The following is a 15596-nucleotide window of genomic DNA, read 5'->3' as shown; positions in this document are numbered from 1 at the left end:
TTAGATTTTCAGTGTTGGTGTATTTTTGAGAGAAGAAAATAGATGCAAAGATTTATGAATCAACCCTTGGGTGTGTGTTTATATATATATATATATATTTATATATATATATATATACACACACACTGTATTTTTGTGTATACTCTGAAGACGGATATAATCCACACCTATATATAATACACAGTAAAGAAGGAGCAATGTAAAAATTGTTTTGCGAGTTTCCAGGTTTTTATATCGTAGGAAAAAATAGCTTATGAATAAACTGGAAACTTGCTGGACTAAGTGTATAGCCCTCGATGGAGACTAAGTTCTTTAACTTGCTTTGTTACCAAACATATATATATATATATATCCTCTATAATGAAACCCTAAGTGCGCATGCGCGCTTAGGAGGCAGTGATCCCTGCTGTCGTGCTGTGTGCTTCCGTGGCCATGTTCGATTTGCATCGTGTGTGACATGCGGCAGTTTGAGTGGCACCGAGAGCAACGGCAGGAGGGTGTCCTTCGGCCTGGACGAAGTGGACAGGGTGCAGGTGCAGCGAGGTGTCCGGCTACTACTGCTGCACAGGGAAGTGGAGGGGGGAGAGGGAAAGGGGGGCTGCTTTGGGGGAGGGGTGTGCTGGGGAGCAGGCAGCAATCTTGGTTTGTTTGGGGGGGGGAGACAGAAGGGGGCCACAGAGAGACAGGTAGGCATGGCGCAACAGAGAGAGATAGGCAGGCAGAGGACCAGGGAGAAAGAGAGACAGAAAGAAAGACAGACAGACACATCTATTCTAGCACCTGTTAATGTAACGGGCTTAGAGATTTCTTAAGATCAAAAGCCCAGTGTTCAAAAGGAGTATCATTCTGCTATCCTGTTCAGTGTCTGCTAATCCGGTTCAGAATATGGCTGCTTTAATGATTTACCCCAAGTTTTTCTATTTATATTGCAAACATAACTTTTCTCGTGCCTTAATTCTCCTCTTTCTTCTTCATATGCCCCCGGGCTGCTGACAGACAAGAATTACGGCTGCATCGTGAGGAAAAAAGTGCTGTACCTGGAGGAGCTGAGGCCTGGCACCCAGGATTTTGGTGGGTCTCCTTGAATGCCATGCAGGGGTGCTTCCCCCCCCCCCCCCGTTTGAATCCTCCGTTTCTACATTTTCAAACACATCAAGTGTTAGTTGTCACAGTGAATTATTAGGGCGCGTTTAAGTATTAGGAGAAATACTTATGTATCTTTCTGATCTTAAGCGCTTGGGCCCATGGAGGGAAATTCTAGAAAAGGGGTCTAAACAAACAGGCGCCTACGGTAGTCACCTAAATTTGTGTAGTGGTTTCAATTATGACCTTTAATAAGCTCATAATTGAAAAAAAATAAAAATGAATTGGGTGATAGGCTACATATGAAACGCGCCTGGCCTAACGCCAAAGTAGGCGTGTTTATTAATAATAATAATAATAATAATTAATTTTTTTGTATACCGCCATACCCAGGGAGTTCTAGGCAGTTCACAACAAATAGATGAATTACATACAGTGCGATTGAGAAAAGAAGAACATAGCAAGGCAGTCAAAAGGTCAAAACTAGTTTACATTGACAATTTAGGTGAGGGAAGGGCTAATACAGAGCACATACAGTATGTACTGTAAGAGAATACAATTGGATTTATGAGAAGGGGGAACAAAGCATATTAGATGAGAGGGGGGAGCAACAATCTTGGAAGGGTGGGGAAATAGTAAAGGAAGAGGTGGGAAGCGTTGAGGAGGGGGAGGGGAGGGTTAAGGATTTGATCTGTTGCAAAGAAGAGATTTTGATCTGTTTTCTAATGTGGAGAAGGGGAACGTTAAGGCGGAAGTGGGGAGCATTAAGGATTTGGTCCATTTAGGGGCGGAGAGGACTTAGAAGCCATTAGGCGTGATTCTCTAAAGTACTTAAGCGCCTATAACGGAGGCTTTTAAAACCCTGGCCTACGTGTGATGACACGAAATAGGTGCCTATCTTTTTAGGCACCCAATTACAGAATCTGTCCCATATTTTCAGTGGCGTATCGAAGGTAAGAGGCGCCCGGGGCAGTGGCACTCCTCCCCCGCCCTTGTCTCTGCCCTCACCCCGTCCCTCCCCGATCCACCCCAGGCCACGTGCGCGCACCCCCTGTCCTTTCCCCGTACCTTTTTAACTTCTCTGGCGTGAGCAGCATGCCCACATTAGTGGCGGCTCGCCCTGTGATGTCACTTTCTAGACGCGGGTCCTGGGCAACAACCTCGAGCCGGAGAAGTAAAAAAGGTAGAGGGGAAGGCAAGGGGCGTGCGCACGGAGCAAGGAGAGGAGGAGGGGTGCCGTACTTTTAGGAAGACCGCACCTGGGGTGGACGCCCCCCCTTACTATACCACTGAGTATATCCATTTCTTTGCGTGTGTGGCTGTGTGTCTCACTTACAGCACCTTCATGCCTTTTTATTACAGGGAAGATGTGTTAGAAATTCTTATATGTAGGATTTATGATGCTAGTGATGTTTTATAGAGCATACTTTGTGTGAATTCAAGAAGGCTTGGGATCTTTTAGAGAGAGGAAGAAATAATGTCACTGTGGATAGGCCATTTGGCCTTTATCTGCCATCATGTTTCTATAACCATAAAGCTCTATGACCTCACAATGGAACTATTAAGAGCCTTAGCCTATTGGAAGAGGAGATGCAAATGTTTAGAGCCTTAGCCAATAGGGAGAGGAGGAGATAGTGGATGCTGCGGATGGGCCATTTGGCCTTTATCTGCCATCATGTTTCTATAACCATAAAGCTCTATGACCTCACAATGGAACTATTAAGAGCCTTAGCCTATTGGAAGAGGAGATGCAAATGTTTAGAGCCTTAGCCAATAGGGAGAGGAGGAGATAGTGGATGCTGCGGATGGGCCATTTGGCCTTTATCTGCCATCATGTTTCTATAACCATAAAGCTCTATGACCTCACAATGGAACTATTAAGAGCCTTAGCCTATTGGAAGAGGAGATGCAAATGTTTAGAGCTTTAGCCAATAGGGAGAGGAGGAGATAGTGGATGCTGCGGATGGGCCATTTGGCCTTTATCTGCCATCATGTTTCTATAACCATAAAGCTCTATGACCTCACAATGGAACTATTAAGAGCCTTAGCCTATTGGAAGAGGAGATGCAAATGTTTAGAGCCTTAGCCAATAGGGAGAGGAGGAGATAGTGGATGCTGCAGATGGGCCATTTAGCCTTTATCTGCCATGTTTCTATTTGAAGGGCCACAGAGTTGCCTTTTGCAGGATTTTCTGAAGGGTGAAGGATGCACTTTGTGGATTAAGGAAGGAAAGAAACTGACTTCCCTTTCTGGCAGGATTGTAACTGTTTCTCTACGTCATGCAGGATGGAAGTTTGGAGCCATCCATGGAAGGTCTGGGATTTTCCCTTCACAGTGCGTGCAGTCGGTCGCTGCGCCAGATTTTATCCACTTGCCTGCAGATAAGAAAGAAGAGCCACAAAACAAGCAGGGCAAGGTGGCTGTTTCAGCAGCTGTGGCCGTGGCCGTGGCTTCCACAGCTGTGGCTCAGGAACTGGACAGGAAGATGGATGTAAGTGAAAAATATCCCCTGTAATGCAAGCCACTTAAGGACCCTCAGAGGCGGAGTGCTTAAAGCAGTGTCCTGCAAACTTTTCAGCGCGGCAGCACACTAAACCCGGTGCCCCGACCAGAGGGCCTCCGGAAGTGAACAGACGTCGACGCGATGATGTCACATGCATGTATGACATCATCATGTTGACATCTGAGCATGTGCGGAGGCCCTCCGGCTGCGACCCTGATCCTGTCACTTCGCTGCCGGTTGATCCTGGAGGAGGGGAGGTGCGGGGAGGGGAGGAGAGACGCCGGCGAGGAGGAGAGTCATCGGCACGTCCTTTAAGTAGTCGACCGGCGCCTCTCCTCCTTCCCGGCATCTCGGAGCACACCTGGAATTTGCTATGGCTCACGGTTTGCAATACACTGGCTTAAAGAAACAATGGTCACCCCAGTCCTCAGAACACAGCCCACCAATCGGATTTCCAGAACATCTGCAATAAATACGCATGTGATAGATTTGCATACAGTGAAGGCAAAGCAAGCAAATCTTTCTTCTGCTGATTCATTGTAGATATGCTGAAATCCAGTTCGGTTTGTTGTGTCTCAAGAACGGAGTTGAGAACTCCTGACTACAGAATGACACGGTGCCAAAATTCATCACCGTTCCCGTCCCCGTGGATAACCACGGGAAACCATCTTCATGTCATTCTTTAAGGAGAGAGGGAAGAATCAGGGTATGAACGGCCACAACCACTGACCCGCAAGCTTTGCTTTGAAGAAGGACTGAGGTTGAAATAGACACTACAGAATGACAGTCTCTGGTATCCAGAGCAGATATTGTGATGTCATAATGCCTCATTCCACCAGTGCCTAAGAGCCAATCACATCAGTGATGTCACAATGACTTCATTATCCTTGGCTCACATAAGAATCAGAGTATGAATGGCCACAACCACTGACCCGCAAGCTTTGCTTTGAAGAAGGACTGAGGTTGAAATAGACACTACAGAATGACAGTCTCTGGTATCCAGAGCAGATATTGTGATGTCATAATGCCTCATTCCACCAGTGCCTAAGAGCCAATCACATCAGTGATGTCACAATGACTTCATTATCCTTGGCTCACATAAGAATCAGAGTATGAATGGCCACAACCACTGACCCGCAAGCTTTGCTTTGAAGAATGCTGGTGTAGAAGGCCTGAGGTTGAAACAGACACTACAGAATGATAGTCTCTGGTATCCAGAGCAGATATTATGATGTCATAATGCCTCATTTCACCAGTGCCTAAGAGCCAATCACATCAGTGATGTCACAATGGCTTCATTATCCTTGGCTCACATAAGAATCAGAGTATGAATGGCCACAACTACTGACCCACAAGCTTTGCTTTGAAGAATGCTGGTGTAGAAGGACTGAGGATGAAATAGACACTAGAAAATGACATGGGATTATTTCCCGAGGTTATCCGCAGGGATGGGAACGATGATGAATTTTGTCACCGTGTCATTCTCTACTCCTGACCTCAGTGGCGTAGCGACGGGGGGGGGGGGGGGTGCAGTCCGCCCCGGGCACAATCTTCCTAAGGGTGCGACGGCACCTCTCCTCCCCTCCCCCGCTCGCCTGCCCGCTCACTCCCCACCCGCCCGCTCTCCGCCTGTTCACTTGTTCCCTGCTGCTCTCCTTGCCTTCCCCGTACCTTTTTTGGCGCTGTCTCTGACGTCACTTCCAGGACCTGCGCCTAGGAAATGACGTCAAAGGGAATACGGGAAAAGGGAAGGGGACGCGTGCACAGCGGGAGAGGGGTGACCCTCTCCCTTACTACAGCACTGCCTGACCTAAAAGGAACTCACACACAAATCAAAAATTCTTTGTGCGGATCAATCCAAGATTAGACACAGACTAAATATCAGAATCGTGACAGTAGAAAACCACAAGTGTATCATACTTATATTGAGAGAATTCAGTACTGGGGTAGTGGATGCAAATAGCAGTTTTAACCCTGAATGGTATTTCAAATGAAGTACCTGAATGAGTCCGCTCCTCCGTACATCATAATTTCCCTCTTAAATCTTTTTCTACCACGGGTTAGTAAAAGGGGGGTTAGTTTGGATGGAAATATGGCACAAATTTAGGGGCTCAGCTTTATTTGAATGTTTGGCCCAAAGAATATATAAACAGCCCCACATCCTATAGTCGGTACCAATGGACTAAGGCTGTCCGGCAGTGTAGATGGTGCTTCTTCCTTGATGCTTCCCCCTGTTTTTCAGGTGTCCCCTGCACCCAGTGATTACGGAGAGGGGGTAGGCGAGTACCTGACAGAGGCCGTGGACGAGAGCATCCTGCAAGATGAGCAGTACACCATGCTGGGATTTGCCAAAAAATATTTCCGAGACGCGCAGAAGAAGACAACGTGAGTACCCAACAAGCGTCTGCCATGTGCCGTCAGTGGAGACCGTCATATTTCACGTCTTTCTTTAGGACTCCAAAGTAGACCCAGCTACGTGCCAATATTTTCCGCCCGGAGCGCATCGTCAGCCCAGTTTTCTTAGGGAGACTCTCCGGGGAAATTTCCTTTGAAATGTCAACTTCTAGACCTGCAGGTTAGGGTGGTCCAGAAAAACTGTGTGAATTGAATTTTTTTCTCTTGAATTAAATTGCGCTTGATCAGGAAATGTTTACATTACTGATTACATAAAGCTCTGTTTTTCTTCAGATTTGCTTAATGGAGCAAATTTCTTGGTATTATAGCCATAACTTTTATGTTTTCACACTCAGCAATGATACATTGATAAAAAGACATTTTATGTCAAGCCTGGTTTATTGAAAAAGAATAATAAATCAGTACAGAAATAACACTACAGAGCTTCCAACATGCTTATTATAACAAGTGGGTCAGATTCCTTAGAACCCCCCCTAATACATTGTTATAATCACAAAAGAATAAGAAAACATTCTCCTGTCATGAAATAATGATTAAAGGACATTTTATGCAAAAAAATCATAACATTATTTTATTAAATGAACCTTCAATATCTGTTAACATACTTTTCTAATAGCTAAATACGCACACTTTGGTGTAATCATACATTGCCTCTCTAAGCTCCTACCTAGACAAACTAGGCATTACCTCCTACAGCTACGCAGATGACATCACCATACTCCTCCCCTTCGACCAACCTGAACCCACCATGATAGGCACAATACACAGAACACTTGAAAAAGTAGCAACATGGATGAAAGAACACAAACTAAAACTTAATCCGGACAAAACAAACTTCATCCTCCTGGAAAACATTGACTAACCTAGAAATAAACTCGGTCTCATACCCCATTCAACCCACACTAAAACTCCTTGGAGTACTGATAGACAGAGGCTGTACCATGCAACCACAAATCAACAAATTAATAAAATCATCATTCGCAACCATGAGAAACCTAATACAAGTCAGAAAATTCTTCGACAGGAAACAATTCCAACTAGTAGTACAATCACTAATACTAGGCCTAATAGACTACTGCAACATACTATATCTTCCCTGCCCAGCAACCATGATAAAACAACTTCAAACCATACAAAACACAGCCCTAAAACTTATCTACTCACTGAAGAAATACCACCACATCACAGAAGCATACCACAAATCACATTGGCTCCCAATACAAGCCAGAGTACACTTCAAATTCCACTGCCTTCTTTTCAAAGCTATAAACGGAGACAGCCCAACCTACTGGAACAATCAACTAACCCAATCCACCTCAACCAGACACAGGAGAACTCACACTATATTCACACACCCACCAACCAAAAATGTCAAAAGAAGAAAAATGTATGATAACCTATTGGCCACCAGAGCAGCGAAACTGGACCGACAACTCACCAATCTGCTGACTGCGACCACAGACTACAAAACCTTCAAAAAAGAAACAAAAACCCTACTCTTCAAAAAAATACATAAAACCAATATAACACAACCAAACAGTCTCTGAATTCCTCCTGCAATTACCAACTACTCCTTAACAAATTAGAAAATGCTCAAACTATTCCTAAAGTACTTCTTAATATCTTCCCCTCTCTACACGGTATTCTCTATGCAGGTAAACTGGGAAAATCTCTTCTCTTCAAAATCACAGGTCTCTGGAACGACCTTACTATCCCGTTGCGGAACCTGGGCTCTCTCCAACTATTCCGCAAGCAACTGAAAACTTGGCTCTTCTCTAACATGTCATTCTATCTTCCCCCTTACTCTTCCATTCTATATAGAAGCTCATGTAAACCTTTTCCTTTCTCTTCTTATATTTTAAGTTCTTGTAAACCGTGCCGAGCTCCACTTCCGTGGAGAGGATGCAGTATATAAACTTAAGGTTTAGTTTAGTTTAGTTCTTCTTATTATCATAACAACTCTTATGTAATCCACCTTGAACCGCAAGGTAAAGGCGGAATAGAAATCACTAATGTAATGTAATCATCTACCAATGGTGTTCCAAACACTCAAGCATACAGGGGCAAATTTTATAAGCGCCCAAAAGTTAAGCGCTGATATAGGCACCGTTCAGCGTGATTCAAGTGTAATTGGGTGCTGTCAAGTGAATCGTACCGAGCGGCACCTATTTTGGAGGCGCCCAACAAATAGGCCAGCTCTAGGCGCAACTAAAATGTAGGCGCCCATGTGAGTGCCTAAACGCGCTTAAGAGCAGCGATTCTTTAACAAGGCGCTTAACGCAAAGCCACGCCTAACATGCATAACGCCTATTTTTTGGAAGGTCGCTTAAATTTTTAGAGGCGCCTTGATACAGAATCGCTCTTTCTTGATAGGCGCCTACGCTTCGATTAGTGCTGATTAAAAAGCTTAATTGGACTTGTTCAATTTTGATAGGCGCCTCTCTAGTTGGGCGCCTCCAAAATAGGTACCTAACATTAGGTGCTGGTTACAGAATTTTGGCCCCAATGTCTTCTGGAGATAGTCATAGGGTTACCATATAGCTCCAGACAAAGGAGCACGGACTGAGACATCCGGGTTTTACTTCCGTCGAAAGCAATGAAAGTAAGAAGGACAGCTGCGACGCGGGAACATCACACGTATGGCCAGATGCACTCCAGACTCAGCCCGAAGAGACGAGGTTTACGTGGGGCTGGGGTTGGCGGGCGGAATGCGGCAGGGCCACACTTCCTATTTTTCTAGTTGCAAAATGTGGTAACCCTACGCCTCTATAGATGTGATTCCCATGAAAGATTGGTGCTGGAAGCGTAGGCCTTCAAAAGCCTGCCCTACATTTCTGACGCACAATTGACACACGCCGCGCTTTTGTAGGTGACCGCTGGTGACAGCACCATTTGCAGAATCTGGCCCTTACTTAGGGTTACCAGACGTCTGGATTTCCTTGGGTCGCTTTGCGAAACCAAGCACTTTATCCATGTTTTGAAACGTTTCCAACGTTGGGACAGCATCGGCAGATGTAACGCGGTGACGTCACGTGCGCAACCGTGACATCAATGCGTCACATCCACACATGCGTAGAGCCGTCCCGACACACGAACAAGTTAAGGGGGCGGGGGTGGATGGGACGGTACGCAGGTAGAACTGTGCGGGCCTGGGGGCATGGCCATGGGTCCAGATTTACCTTTGAGAGAATCTGGTAACCCTACCCTTACTGTGAAGGGGCTAAATATTGAGGCACGTAGGAAAAAATATTGTCACTTTTCAAATATTATTTAAATTAGTGCCAGCTTTTACATCCTTTTTCCATCTCTCTTACTTTCCCAGACCAGCATCCTGTATAATAAAAGCCTACCTCGCGCATGCGCACTCTTATCTGCGTGCTTCTATGATCCGTAGGTCTGTGGCCACAGGAGTGCGCATGCGCGAGTCCCCAGCCTTACTTCCCAGCACCTACCACTGGCCGGCAGGACTGGACTCCAGCGCTGGACTCCCTGCTCTCCGTGTTGGCTCCTCTCACCAGCTGCACCAGCGTCAAAGAAGGCTTCCGACGCTGGCGGGATCGAGAGGAGCCACGGCGACACCTCGCAGGGTGGGAAGGGAAGCCCAAAACACTCCAGCCGCGAAGGGATGCCCCGGTCCCAACTCCAAACCAGCTGATTCCAGCAGCGTGTGCAGCACTCTACACACGCTGCTTCAGGGCCTTTTACTGCCCTGATTTGCTCTACCGCGTCTCTGATGATGTCATCAGGGACGTGCCAGAGTAAATCATGGCAGTAAAAGGCCCCGACGCAGCGTGTATAGAGTGCTGCACACGCTGCTGGAATCGACAGATTTGTCGGACCGCGGGAAGGGAAGGGTGGGGGTGGCAAGGGACTAAGGGAGCAGACAAGACCAAGGGAAGGGAAAGGGGGGTAAGGGAAATGCTGCTGCTGCTGCACAGGGAAGTGGTGTGGGGTGGGAGGGAATGCTGCTGCTGCTGTGGCTGCTGCACAGGGAAGGTGGGATCTAAATGCTGCTGTACAGGGAAATAGTGGAGGGGGAGGGAATGCTGCTGCACAGGGACATGGAGGGGGAGGGAATGCTGCTGTGGCTGCTGCACTGGGAAGTGGGGGGGAGAGAGACAGATAGATAGAAAGAAAGCCAGACAGCAAGAGGAAGGGAGACAGAAAGAAAAGAAGAAAGGCACAGGGGCAGAGAGAGACCCAGAAAGACAGACAGACAAAGGGGGCCAGGGAGAGAGACAGACAGAAAGAAAGACAGCGGGAGGGAGAGAGACACAGAAAGAAAGACAGACATACATATATTCTAGCACCCGTTAATGTAACGGGCTAAAATACTAGTCAATCTATACAGCCATACTTCCAGACACACACACTTGGATATAAAATTGCTTTCGTTTCTTTCAGTGATTCCTTCAGGCAGAGATCAAAAAAAGAGCGAGAATCCAGAGATCCAGCAGAGATGCTCAAATTCACAAAGGTACAGCACTTAAACCAAGCACAGAAGCCTTATTTTATGTATTTATTTGAAACATTTCTAACACATCTTAAAGCATATGGTCATGGTTGATTAGCAGGTGCCCAGCTGAACTATGCTGAAATGGGTTCACTTGATATTTGCAATAGAGCAGACACGCCTGATCGTGTGAATGACATGAGGAAGGGCCTAGCGAAGCTTGAAGAATGGGCTGAAATTTGGCGGGAGAGGAGAGATACGATAGAGACATTCAAATACCTACATAATGTAAATGCGCATGAGTCGAGTCTCTTTCAGTTGAAAGGAAGTTCTGGAATGAGAGGGCATCGGATGAAGTTAAGAGGTGATAGGCTCCGGAGTAATCTAAGGAAATACTTTTTTACAGAATGGGTGGTAGATGCGTGGAAGAGTCTCTCGGAAGAGGTGGTGGAGACAGAGACTGTGTCTGAATTCAAGAGGGCCTGGGATAGGCACGTGGGATCTCTCGGACATAGAAAGAGATAATAGTTACTGCAGACGGGCAGACTGGATGGGCCATTTGGCCTTTATCTGGCATCATGATTCTATGTTAAAGCAATGCAAGGTCATGCATTTGGGCTGCAAAAACCCGAGGGAACGGTACAGTTTAGGGGGTGAAGAACTTTTGTGCATGAAAGAGGAGAGAGATTCGGGTGTGATAATATGTGATGATCTTAAGGTGGCCAAACAGGTTGAAAAGGTGAAAGCGAATGCTAGAAGGATGCCGGTAGGAAAAAGAAAGTATTGATACCCCTTTATAAGACTCTGGAGAGACCTAATTTAATAGTGTGTACAATTCCGGAGGCTGCACCTTCAAAAAGATATAAAAAGGATGGAGTCAGCCCTACTTTTTAATTTTTTGTTTTTGTTTCATGCAGTTTGATTTGTTGACTAGGCAGCCTGCTCATCCAGTCAAACTGCATCAAACAAAAAGTAGCCCCCACCCAAAAAAAAAAAAAAAAAGTAGGGCTCTTGGGCTTAGGATTCTCTAAACCCCCTGAAGGCCCTGACAGTACTGATCTGAATTTGATTGGCTGAGCATCATCTGCCTGTTGCCTGCTCAGCCAATCAAATTTTGAGCACTGCCCTAAGGGCCTTTAGGGGGTGGGGCTAATCCCTTGAAGACCCTGACCACACGCCAATGGTAGAAGGGCACCTTTAAACAGGTAAATGATCTGTTTAGTGGCTGAATTTTGTGGTTAAGGTCTGGCACTTCATATGGACCATCCCTAACCTCTCCTTCCCATATTCATCTAACTTTTACAAATGTGACCAGCATTTTACATGTAAAGTTCTACGTAATGTTCTGCTGGAAATCTTTTTAAAAAAGAGACTTACTGCATAATATTTTTGCTTATCAGGCCTGACGTTTTCATGCCATTTTAATAATAATAATAATAATAATTTTATTTTTGTATACCGCCATACCCAGGGAGTTCTAGGCGGTTCACAACAAATAGAAGAGTTACATACAGTGCAGTTGAAAAACAAGAAGAACATAACAAGTCAATCAAAGGGTCAAAACTAGTTTACATTGACAATTTAAGTGAAGGAGAGGCTAATACAGAGCACATACGGTATGTACTGTAAGAGAGTACAATTGAATTTATGAGAGGGGGGGAACACCACATGCCTCAGTGGCACAGGTGGCATCTGAGATATGTCACCCCTGTCCCAGCAGTTTATAGCACTGGATTTCTTTATTCATGTTAAAGTAACATATTTCTGTTGACTATATTTGACTGACGACGCCTCCTTTCTCTCCCTGCCCAGTCCCCAATCCAGGAATCGCTCATTGAATTCAGAGACCAAATCGTGAGCAAGAGAGCAGTAGACATTTTCCAAGGTAGGGAAGAATGACGCGTCCTTCACATGGCTGTTAATTAAGAAGGGGTGGCATTTCCTGAGAAAGCAGCATGCAGCTTTCAGGTGACGATGTCAGTCCTTATTTCAGCCTGGACCGTACTGAGGTGTGGAGATGCACTTTCTGCGAATATCAGGGGGTGGGGTGCACAGATGTGTTTTCTGTGAATATTGGGAAAGGAACTGGGATCTGTATACTGCCTTTTTGCAGTTTCACAACCACCCTCAAAGCGGTTTACATACAGCATTTTCCCTGTCAGGGTGCTGAGGCTGTAGTGCTAACCACCACACCACACTCTCCTCCGATGCAATATGAGAATGAGCCAAGTCTAGAACAATGAAGCCATTGTGACATCACTGAGGTTGGCTCTTAGTCATTGGAGGAATGAGGCATTATGACATCACAATAGCAGCTCTGGAATGTCACTAATCGCACGCAGCCCCCTCCTTCCTTCCTACCTACCCACCCGAATCTATCTATCTCCCTCTCTCCCCCTTACCTTCGCTGGCACATTTTAAGGTTTCAGTCTTGTTGAAAGCCGCCAGAGCATACGTGGCTTTCAACAAGACTGAAAGCTAAAAACACGCCGCGAAGGTAAGGGGGAGGGAGGGAGATGCACGGACCACGTGAGGGGTGCCGAAGGGCAGTGAAGTGCCGAGAGGGAAGGGTGGATACTGCAGGGACAGGGCAGTGAAGGGGATGGCGGGGACAGGACAGGGCAGTGAAGGGGACGGTGGGGATGGGGACGGGGCGGTCACGGGGACAGATTTTTTTCCACGTTTCATTCTCTAGTTGCTACTCTTTGGGTTTCTGCCAGGCATTAGGACATCAGGGAAAGGGATTGGGACTTGGATTCTGCCTTTTTGTAGTTTTACAACCACACTCAAAGCGGTTTACATACAGCAACTTCAAGCATTTTCCCTGTCTGTTCCGGTGGGCTCACAATCTGTCTAATGTACCTGGGGCAGTGGAGGATTAAGTGACTTTCCCAGGGTCATAGGGAGCAGAATAGGATTTGAACCCACAACCTCAGGGTGCTGAGGCTGTAGCTCTAACCACCGCGCCACACTCTCCTCCGATACAATAGCAGAAGTGAGCCAAGTATAGAACAATGAAGCCATTGTGATATCACTGATGAGGTTGGCTCTTATTGGTGGAATGAGGCATTATGACATCACAATCTCAGAGATGGAATGTTGCTACTCTTTGGGTTTCTGCCAGGCATTAGGACATCAGGGAAAGGGATTGGGACTTGTAGACCGCCTTTTTGTAGTTTCACAACCGCACTCAAAACTGTTTACATACAGGTACTTCAATTATTTTCCCGCAGGTGAAGTTTAAGTTCGGTTGCTTCTGTTTAAAAGCTTTGTTTGGTTTAGCTCCCAAATATATAATTGAGCTTTTCTCTTTTGCAACCAACAGACATAAGAGAAACTCGCATTGGAATTTTATTTTTCCGTCTGTTAGAAGATGTAAACTTTAAAAAAACATCATCAAAATCTTTTTTCATATCAAGCAGCGTTATGGGGTAAGGATTTAGAACATAAGAACTGCCGCTGCTGGGTCAGACCAGTGGTCCATCGCGCCCAGCAGTCCGCTCACGCGGCGGCCCTCTGGTCAAAGACCAGCGCCATAACTGAGACTAGCCTCACCTGCGTACGTTCTGGTTCAGCAGGAACTTGTCTAACTTTGTCTTGAATCCCTGCAGGGTGTTTTCCCCCACGACAGACTCCGGAAGAGCGTTCCAGTTTTCTACCACTCTCTGGGTGAAGAAGAGCTTCCTTACGTTTGCCCTAACTGAGACTAGCCCTATCTGCGTATGTTCTGGTTCAGCAGGAACTTGTCTAACTTTGTCTTGAATCCCTGGAGGGTGTTTTCCCCCACGACAGACTCCGGAAGAGCGTTCCAGTTTTCTACCACTCTCTGGGTGAAGAAGAGCTTCCTTACGTTTGCCCTAACTGAGACTAGCCCTATCTGCGTATGTTCTGGTTCAGCAGGAACTTGTCTAACTTTGTCTTGAATCCCTGGAGGGTGTTTTCCCCCACGACAGACTCCGGAAGAGCGTTCCAGTTTTCTACCACTCTCTGGGTGAAGAAGAGCTTCCTTACGTTTGCCCTAACTGAGACTAGCCCTATCTGCGTATGTTCTGGTTCAGCAGGAACTTGTCTAACTTTGTCTTGAATCCCTGGAGGGTGTTTTCCCCCACGACAGACTCCGGAAGAGCGTTCCAGTTTTCTACCACTCTCTGGGTGAAGAAGAGCTTCCTTACGTTTGCCCTAACTGAGACTAGCCCTATCTGCGTATGTTCTGGTTCAGCAGGAACTTGTCTAACTTTGTCTTGAATCCCTGGAGGGTGTTTTCCCCCACGACAGACTCCGGAAGAGCGTTCCAGTTTTCTACCACTCTCTGGGTGAAGAAGAGCTTCCTTACGTTTGCCCTAACTGAGACTAGCCCTATCTGCGTATGTTCTGGTTCAGCAGGAACTTGTCTAACTTTGTCTTGAATCCCTGGAGGGTGTTTTCCCCCACGACAGACTCCGGAAGAGCGTTCCAGTTTTCTACCACTCTCTGGGTGAAGAAGAGCTTCCTTACGTTTGCCCTAACTGAGACTAGCCCTATCTGCGTATGTTCTGGTTCAGCAGGAACTTGTCTAACTTTGTCTTGAATCCCTGGAGGGTGTTTTCCCCCACGACAGACTCCGGAAGAGCGTTCCAGTTTTCTACCACTCTCTGGGTGAAGAAGAGCTTCCTTACGTTGGCCCTAACTGAGACTAGCCCTATCTGCGTATGTTCTGGTTCAGCAGGAACTTGTCTAACTTTGTCTTGAATCCCTGGAGGGTGTTTTCCCCCACGACAGACTCCGGAAGAGCGTTCCAGTTTTCTACCACTCTCTGGGTGAAGAAGAACTTCCTTACGTTTGTACGGAATCGATCCCCTCTCGTTCTCTCCACAATTGCTTTTGCTTACTGACACTTATGGGGAATTTAGGAGACATCTAAAAACATCTATTTTCAAAGTATTTAGGCAGCTAATTTGTAAAAATTTTATTATGCACTATTTTGATCATTTTAGCGTCTTTTAACTTTTTTAGTTCTATTCAACTTCTTTTATTGTTGTTGTTTTTTTAACTATTGTAAACCGCATAGAACTTTACGGCCTTGCGGTATATAAACTGATTATTATTATCTGTCCTGGTGAGCTAATCTTATCTAATGCATCTAGGGCAGTGGAGGATTAAGTG

General features: G+C 46.0%; 1 protein-coding gene across 1 annotated transcript in view; it reads left to right on the top strand.

Moving 5' to 3' along the window:
- Window positions 1-15596, top strand: part of MYO15A (myosin XVA) — a 204666-nt gene that overhangs the window by 152801 nt on the left and 36269 nt on the right. Inside the window, exons 46-50 of the mRNA XM_033914963.1 lie at window positions 997-1071; window positions 3369-3574; window positions 5829-5971; window positions 10406-10478; window positions 12267-12339. Coding sequence (XP_033770854.1) covers window positions 997-1071; window positions 3369-3574; window positions 5829-5971; window positions 10406-10478; window positions 12267-12339 — 570 coding nt within the window. The remainder of the gene's footprint in view (window positions 1-996; window positions 1072-3368; window positions 3575-5828; window positions 5972-10405; window positions 10479-12266; window positions 12340-15596) is intronic.

Source organism: Geotrypetes seraphini, chromosome 11 (genome assembly GCF_902459505.1).
Source record: "Geotrypetes seraphini chromosome 11, aGeoSer1.1, whole genome shotgun sequence".
Lineage (NCBI taxonomy): Eukaryota > Metazoa > Chordata > Amphibia > Gymnophiona > Dermophiidae > Geotrypetes > Geotrypetes seraphini.
This window is presented reverse-complemented; position numbering and strand designations above follow the sequence as displayed.